The sequence below is a fragment of the Neofelis nebulosa genome, chromosome 6, assembly GCF_028018385.1.
Source record: "Neofelis nebulosa isolate mNeoNeb1 chromosome 6, mNeoNeb1.pri, whole genome shotgun sequence".
NCBI lineage: Eukaryota > Metazoa > Chordata > Mammalia > Carnivora > Felidae > Neofelis > Neofelis nebulosa.
In genome coordinates, this window is record NC_080787.1 from 15,593,596 (window position 1) to 15,602,529 (window position 8,934).

Below are 8,934 nucleotides of genomic sequence, written 5' to 3' on the forward strand. Positions count from 1 at the left end.
GAGAGGTTAAGCACACACAAAGACGGGTACGAAACAGTATCGTGAGCGTATGAACTTGAATTATTCCAGGGGAGCGGAAAGATGGAGGTAGAATGGGGTAGATGCTGAGTGGGAAAGGGAAGTCTTTTGTGATGAGTGAAGGGGCTTGATTTTGTTTTGAATGCAACAGGAATCCTTTGTAGGGTTTTTGTGTATGGAAGTAAAATAAAATGATCAGTCATGTGTTTTAGAAAGATCACTGGGGTTCATTTAAATGAGGGGGGCTGAAGGAAACAAGCAAGGGACAGAGCAGGGCGGCCAATTACAATGATTGCAATTGTCCAGGTGAGCTCTGATTGAACGTGACCTAGGACAGTGGCGGTGAAACTGGGGGAAAGAGATGGAAGAAACATTAGAAAGGAAGACAGCAGACACCCTCTCCCCCCCAGCTCTTCCATTTAAAGGAGGGACAAATAGGACATCAGCATTAAACCCTTGGTAATCTCACAATAAAAATCACACAGATTTTTAAACACCTAAGCACGTTTGTCCACTTTCTGAAAGCTCTCCAAAGAGCTGTGAAATCCCTCAGAGGCTCAGTAGAAACCACAGTAGCCAGGTCCTGGCGGCTCCAACACCCACCCTCAGGTTCCTGTCATTCAGTGACGGTTTCTCGAGTGTTCGAATGTTCATGGGGAGACTCACGTAGCTCCTTATCACTGTGTTTACATAACATGCTGGCTGCAGCTAATCAACATCAGTTCATTGTGCTGGGGGTTAATTAGTTCTGTGCTTCAGGGCTACATGGGAAAGTATGAAAACGCGACCAACTGAACAAACAAGTCGGCCAACAAAAAGTCGACAGATCCGAAATACCAATGGCCTACGGAGAAAGTATCAGAGCTATTATGTGCTCTTTCTATCTCTCTCCATTTGTCTTTCTTCATAGACACAGTTACTGCCGTGTAGTCCCTGTACGGTAAGCCGACCCAGGAAAAGTCTTTATGTATATTACGTGCTATTATTTTATTATATAATAATACTCTTACTATATCAGACGGGGTCTCTCTCATGTGCACACACACATTTACAGATATATAAAATATATATTGTTATTATATATATATATATAAATATATAATATATAAAAATATATGTTGTTACATATAACAAAGGACAAGGAGACTGATGGTTGTTTTTCAGGTGCTCATAGTCCATGCTGATGGGAAAGAGCAAAGATCACGGGGCCCCGGGTGGCTTAGCTGGTTAAGGGTCCGACTGTGGCTCAGGTCGTGATCTCGCGGTTCATGAGCCCGAGCCCCGCATCTGGTTCACTGCTGTCAGTCAGTGCAGAGCTGCCTTCAGATTGTCTGTCCCCTTCTCTCTCTGCCCCTCCACCACTCACGCTCTCTCTCACTCTCAAAAATAAAGAAACTTTTTTTTTTTTTTTTTTAAGAGCAAAGATCACGTTAGGTATTCTTGACCTCCTTTCCAGATAAACTATTGAAAACCAATATCTGCGGGGTGCCTGGGTGGCTCAGTCGGTTAAGCGTCCGACTTCGGCTCAGGTCATGATCTCGCGGTCCGTGAGTTCAAGCCCCGCATCGGGCTCTGGGCTGACAGCTCAGAGCCTGGAGCCTGTTTCGGATTCTGTGTCTCCCTCTCTCTCTGACCCTCCCCTGCTCATGCTCTGTCTCTCTCTGTCTCAAAAATAAATAAAAAAAGAAAACCGATATTTGCAATGGCGGTGAAGCAGGCAATTTCACAAGCTCATTGTGTCTTGCAGGCCTCCGTTTTTTGAACATAGCAGGGCACTGAGTTACACATAGGGACGAGTTTTGCCATCTAACGTTTCCCATCAGAGACCTTGGAAAATTTAGCAACAACAAACAAAAACACGTCCATATTGGAGCTGAGAGCACACACGAATATTCTCAATCTAAAAGGCGGCTTTTCACAAAGACATTCTGTCATCTACAAACCAGAAAAATAGATTTAATTTTTTTAATTTTTATTTATTTTTGAGAGAGAGAGAGAGAGAGAGAAAGAGCATGAGCACACGCGCTAGGGGGGAGGGGCAGCGAGAGAGGGGGACAGAGGACCCAAAGCAGGCTCTTCGCTGATAGCAGCCCAAAGTGGGGCTTGAACTCACGAGCCCTGAGATCATGACCTGAGCTGAAGTCAGACACTCAAATGACTGAGCTACCCAGGCACCCCACAAGTCAGAATATATTTAAATTCCACATTTAATTATGTGACCCTCACTGGTTTCATCAAAGTGAGGAATCCAGGCCTTACCAAGAATCTTAACCCCTTTATTCTAACTTAGATCCCGTCTGCCTTCAAGCTCTGTTAGTGACCAAAGCTTAAATGGCAGCAAATGAAGCACAAACTTTGGGCATAAGATAACATATACCAGCCTTCAGTTTCCAGAGCAGAAATTTAAGGTTTTTCTCTCTGAAAAACTAAGCATGTCTTTCAAATATCTTATCTATGTGCAACACATTCTGGAAATTTTAACCCAATTTCGTAATCTAGACTTGAGAACAGACACAGTTCAAAGGCCAGAAATATTGACAAATTAATTATACCTATGCCTCTCGGGGGCATCGCAAAAACAGTTTTCTTATTCTTTCTATGCATGCAGGGTTTATATTTTCACACCAATGAGAAGTCTATCTGCCATGGAGGGGATCAGGAGGTGGGTGGGAGGTTTGACTTTGTTTCCTGGAGATGAAGTTGTGCAAATGTACAGATTCGAAGGGCGTCTGGGTGGCTCAGTCGATTAAACATCCAGCTTCAGCTCAGGTCATGATCTCGCAGTTCGTGAGTTCGAGCCCCACGTCGGGCTCTGTGCTGACAGCTCAGAGCCTGGAGCCTGCTTCGGATTCTGTGTCTCCCTCTCTCTCTGCCCCTCCCCTGCTCGTGCTGTGTCTCCCTCTCTCAAAAATAAGTAAGCATTAAAAAAAAGAAGTAGAGATTCGATATGTTTATATTTTGTGTCAATTCTATTTTATGCTTCATTGTCTTGGGGATACAATCTTATTAGTTTTAGAATTGAAAAGCTGTGAATTCTAAGCTAACAGTTATGCATGGGAATCATCAGCATTCCAAAAAAGGTATTATTTTTAATTACAGACAGGGCTGTTTTTTGTTTGTGTTTCATATATTTGTTTTCGGTCTGGAAGTGTTATAGGTTCTGTTCTAAAGCTTTTGGGAAACACATTTGCCAAATAGTTTGGAGGGAGTCATCTGTCATGTCTCCCTTGGACTGAAACCTTAATCACATTATTGGCAGGTGTATTTTATAAATATATTTGTCTGTAGACATATAGGAAAAAAATGCATTCTTCAGCATTTGATTTTCTAGTTTATGTCTAACGAATATTGTAACAAATAGCAACCCTCCAAAAACACTCAAAAATACCCTGTTTTAAAAATCAGGACTTGAAGAAGTCATTTAGTCCCTTTTACTGATGATAAGCCAGAACTTTCTTGTCAAAGGTTAGGGGGAAACTGTGAGGGGTCCTTAGGGATTGTCTATTCCAATCTAGTCTGTTCCCTTTCATAATAAGACAGAAACTCAGAGTTCATCATACAGAACATTTCCCTCATTGAGAAAAGTTCCCCATGCTTTTCTTATTATGCATTATTTTATTACCATGTCTATCTGCCATGTTAGACTAAGGTAAAAGTGAAGACAAAGTCAGTAGTCTTGACAAGTTTGATTCGGAATATTTTAAAAGTTGTGCCACTAAGAAACATAAATATTTCATGCAAGCAAACCTGTACATCTCATTTTATTTTTTTTTTTAATTTTTTTTTTAATTTTTTTTTTTAAGCGTTTTTATTTATTTTTGAGACAGAGAGAGACAGAGCATGAACGGGGGAGGGTCACAGAGAGAGGGAGACACAGAATCCGAAGCAGGCTCCAGGCTCTGAGCTGTCAGCACAGAGCCCGATGCGGGGCTCGAACTCACGGACTGTGAGATCATGACCTGAGCCGAAGTCGGACACTCAACCGACCGAGCCACCCAGGCGCCCCTGTACATCTCATTTTAAAGACACTGGTGAACCACTGAACGTCCAGCCTGTACATTTAGGAAGTTAGCAAAAATAGCACTGTATGGTAGCTAGAGAGCGTCTCATTAGTGATTACGCCTTGGCTGGATCAGATTTCCAAAGTCTACCACTTGGGGTGGGGAAGGAGGTATATGCGTGAATTGACTCTGAGTCTATTTTCAGGCTATTTATTTTAATAATTTTTTTAAGTTTTATTGTTTTAAATTTATTTCTGAGAGACAGAGAGACAGAGAGAGAGAGAGAGAGAGAGAGGGAGAGAGAGCGCGAGCAGGGGAGGAGCAGAGAGAGAAGGAGAGAGAGAGAAACCCAAGCAGGTTCTGTACAGTCAGCACGGAGCCAGGTATGGGGCTTGAGCTGAGATCACCACCTGAGCCAAAGTCAAGAGTCAGATGCTGAACCACCCAGACTCCCCTATTTTCAGGTGATTTTAATACTGAATTTACTCCTTGCTGACTGTTGTTGGTCTAGTTATGCAACTAGGAGACAAGAAGATACCAAGGATCGGAGGGAGTGGGAGGGACACCGGGTCCCTCAAGAAATGGTCATTAGTGCCTGGTCTTTATCAGGTGCTGTAGTAAACAGGGGGGATTGCAGAGACAAAGAACAGTTTCTGTCCTCAAGAAGATAATAACAACTCAGGATGGGAAGCAAACACAGACATGAATAAATACAATAAGATGTTTTGATATACGGTAGGAGAAGGTATAAGTTCTGCCAGTGTGGGAGCCTAGTGGGGTGGGGAGCAGGGTCAGGAAAGTGGTCTTGAGTTGTCTTGAAAGATGGGTACGTATCTGCATGTGGCCCAGCACGGAGGACGAGGACGGGAAAAGGTCTGAAAGGAGGGAAAACAGCAGGTGCAAAAGCATGGAGATAGAAACGGAATGGATTTGGGGAGCCACGAGTAGTGAGGTTTGACCAGCAATGAGTGTGGGAAGAGACGAAGCCGGAGAATTTGCCAGGAGGCAGCTCAAAGATGGCTGGTAAGGGGCGCCTGGGTGGCTCCGTCGGTTAAGCGTCCGACTTCGGCTCAGGTCACGATCTCGCGGTCCGTGAGTTCGAGCCCCGCATCAGTCTCCGGGCTGACGGCTCAGAGCCTGGAGCCTGCTTCCCATTCTGTGTCTCCCTCTCTCTCTGCCCCTCCCCTGCTCAACTTTGTCTCTCTCTCTCTCTCTCTCTCTCTCTCTCTCTCTCTCCCTTCCTCTTTCAAAAATGAATAAACAGGGGCGCCTGGGTGGCTCAGTCGGTTAAGTGTCCGACTTCGGCTCAGGTCACGATCTCGCGGTCCGTGAGTTCGAGCCCCGCGTCGGGCTCTGTGCTGACAGCTCAGAGCCTGGAGCCTGCTTCCGATCCTGTGTCTCCCTCTCTCTCTGCCCCTTCCTCGTTCATGCTCTGTCTCTCTCTGTCCCAAAAATAAATAAAAAACGTTGAAAAAAAAATTAAAAAAATAAATAAATAAACGTTTAAAAAAATTTTTTTTTAAAAAAAGATGGCTGGTAAGATATGCTAAGGAGTCAGGACTTTATCTTACATAAATCACTGCAATAACAATTGTACTGACTCATATTGAGCACTTATTCTTGTGCCAGGCATTGATCCGATCATTTTACGTGAATTGAATTCATCAATCTTTGTGACAACTCTGTAACATAACTATTATTCTTACTATTGCCCTCATTTTACAGATAAGGAAATCAAAGCACAGAGATGTTAAATAACTTGACCAAAGTCACACAGCTGAAACAAACAGTGACCCCAGAAATCATAACTGAGGTAGTCACATTCTTTGACCCCTGGTGTGTGTGCCTACCTAATGATTTGGGAACTGTTTTTTTTAGCAGAGGATGACATTACCAGATTTTAGAACAATGGCTCTGGAGGTCATGCGAAGCCGGGAGCTGGAGCACAGGTGGGGGTGGGCAGAGGAGGAAGGATCCAGGGAGACCAGTTAGGAGACTTGTCAAAACCCCAGGAGACTGGCAATGACTTTCATGCCCAGGGAATTCAGGAAGAGACCCAGAAACCCTCCCAAACCGAGGGAAGCTTGGCTTCCAGGGACCCAGCATATCTGACACTCAGAGAGGATTGCTTTTCATCACTCTCCTGCTCTGTGCAACAGTCATTTTCAGTAATAACCTTGAAATGAAACAAATAATAATGGCCAGATAAGAAACACAAATGGTGAAAATGTCCTTCCCTGGAAGTCTCATGTGTAATCACGCCAGTCAAGTAAATAAAAAAGATTTTTTCGCGCAAAAAAGAGAAAAGCGCAATGGGTTAACATTTTAAATCATATTCATACAGTTTTTGGAGAAAGGGAGGAAGATGTATTCCTACATATTAATCAAAGCAGAAGTAATGAGCAAGTAAGAGGACCAAGTTGTTTCCAAGAAGCCCGTAAATCTATGAGGGAGGAGGAGCTTTAAACACACATTTGCCGTGTGAGAAGCGAGTGGTACAGCGGTGGTGTTTGGGCTCAGTGCTGAAGGACAAGCAGGAATTGCATCAGGGGACCTGGGAATGGGGCCTGAGGAGGGCATTCCAGGAGGATGGAATGGCATGGGGAACAGCATGGACTGTGTCCGTGACTGGTGGGACCGAGCCCTGCAGATTCTCGGGTTGGCAGACCCGAGAGTCCTCTGGTGTGCAGGGCTGGACAGGACGACGTTACAAAGCCTGGTGGGATTGCGGGTAGAGGGTTTTGCGTGCTCCGGAGAATTTTTTCTTAGGAAGACAGATGGCAGTGTGGGAGGCAGAGAATACCCTGTGCTCACGGGGGAGGCAGGAAGACCCAGTAAGAGGGAATAGGGCCCTGAACTCAGACAGAGGTGGCTGGAACAGAAAGCAGGAAACAGGGGCGCCAGGTGGCTCAGTGGGTTAAGCACCCGCTCAGGTCACGATCTCACTGTTTGTGAGTGTGAGCCCCTCTTCGGGCTCTGCGCTGGTGGTGCTGAGCCTGCTTGGGATTCTCTCTCTCTCCCTCTCTCTCTGTTCCTCCCCTGCTTGTGCTCTCTCTCTCAAAATAAGTAAGCAAACAACAACAACAACAAAAGCAGAAAACAGTGTCAAGATGGGTAGGCACCTGGGCACAGGCATCCACAAGGGCGCCAGGTCCTAAGCCTGAGCTTCAGCCTTTACCAGCTTCCAGTTTGCTTTTTGATGTACTCCAAGAGCCCAGCAGGTGTGCTGTGGGGGGTGTGTGCACGCGTGCACACACACACGCACACACACACAGTAGGTGCTGTAAGTGGCACCAAATGGCACCTTGCACATTGTCTGCTAAAAAAAAAAAGGTGTGCTCTTGAGACAGTAGCTCCAAAAATGCCCTCTAGGAAGGGTGACCGTAAATCCTGGTTTTCTGCCAACAATATGGGCTTAAATCAGACCAGGAAAATTTATTAATAGCATTCCTTTTCGCTCCTAAAAGTATTCTGCTTTTGGTGACCAGTTATATGGTATTACTACCTTTGGATGACCCCTCTCCAAGGGGTACCGTTGTGCCTTCCCAGCTCGGTTTGTGGAATACTGACCGAGGTGAGCATGGGACGAAATCCTGGACCTCATTTCTGTCTGGACCAACCCATCCCTCCATGCCCCACCCTGGAAAAAATTCCCTTTCATGCCGGCAGAAGAATTACCGGGATGGCAACCTTGAGAGAGGGAGCAGAAAGAGTACTGGAATGAGACTCTGAAAATTAGATTCTATCTCCAGCTCTGCCCCCAAACAAGCTGTGCAGCCTCAGGCAAGGCGTCCTGGTCTCTGGGCCCCAGAGTCCTCAGGTGGGCAGCAAGAGGGCTCAGCCAGATGGAAGGCCTCTACCGTGTCTTTGAGCCCTTAAGTAATTCTCAAAGGGCCCACTTTCCGGAAGCGGATAATATAAGGCACCTCCCAGGATCTCCCACCCTCCCCTGAGAATCCCCGCCGGCCCCAGCTCTGTGCGGATCCATGGCTCTACTTTTTAGGGTGTGACCAACTTCGCAAGTTCTTGACACACAAAAGGCTCTCAAAGCTAGTCCTACAGCAGCGGGGCCCTGGACACGACAGCAGTGAAACACAGACCGGTACAGCTGCTCCCATCCCGCCCACCCTGTGCCCACCCATCGGGAGGGCTGCGAGGCCCCTGTGGACCCAGCTCCAGCCCACTCCAGTCGCAACCCCCCCCCCCCCCCAACAAGCGTGGCAAAAGGCCTTGTGCCTGCTTGTCTGTTTTGTTGGTTTTACCTTAAATCCCTCATCCCAGCCCTTCTTGGGCGCGGGGACGCGTGTCTGGTCCTCAGCAGCCTGGGAAGGTCCGCAACCCATGCCGCGCGCTCCACCTCCGGCCGGGCCTCCAGGTGCGCCCCCTGGGGTCGCTCCCTGTCGCGCCCCTGAACCTCACCCCTCCGCCCCCTCCCCTGCGCCCCGCGTCCTGCACCGTGCCCCTGCACCCTGCGCCCGTGCCCCTGCGCCCCAGCACTCTCCGCCTCTCCCACCTGCCACACTGAAAGCCTGGGCTGGAGGCCCTCGGCGTCTGGGCAGTTGCCGGGAACTGTTGCCACAATAAACCGCATCAGCGGACCTGGGACTTTTGTAACTGGAAACTGGAAGGCCGGAGGCGGCTAAATCACACCTAGGACGCAACTTGCAACCCTCTCCGTTGAAAAGCGAAGGGTGAGGGGCACTCACTGCCGGGCGATTAGTCTTTAGAGAACCGTCGTCTTAAGCATCCTGCGGGACCTGTTATTTGTCCCTTTCTAAGGCACCGTGGGACCCTCCTGCTTCTGTGCTGCGGAGGCTGGGGACTGTGTGGCCAGCCGCTGCTGAGCGAAGGGGGGCCGCGGAGCTGGCCGGACAGCCCCAGACGACAGTGTCACGGGCCCACCTCGGGGAGGACG

The 8,934-nt window shown here is 47.5% G+C and overlaps 1 protein-coding gene across 1 annotated transcript in view; it reads right to left on the reverse strand.

Annotated features, from left to right (window-relative positions):
- The window catches only part of STMND1 (stathmin domain containing 1), a 29,841-nt gene extending 21,321 nt beyond the window's left edge, over positions 1–8,520 (reverse strand). Inside the window, exon 1 of the mRNA XM_058732926.1 lies at positions 8,282–8,520. Within this exon, the coding sequence (XP_058588909.1) occupies positions 8,282–8,362 (81 nt within the window). The 5' untranslated portion in view covers positions 8,363–8,520. The remainder of the gene's footprint in view (positions 1–8,281) is intronic.
- Positions 8,521–8,934: the final 414 nt, after the last annotated feature.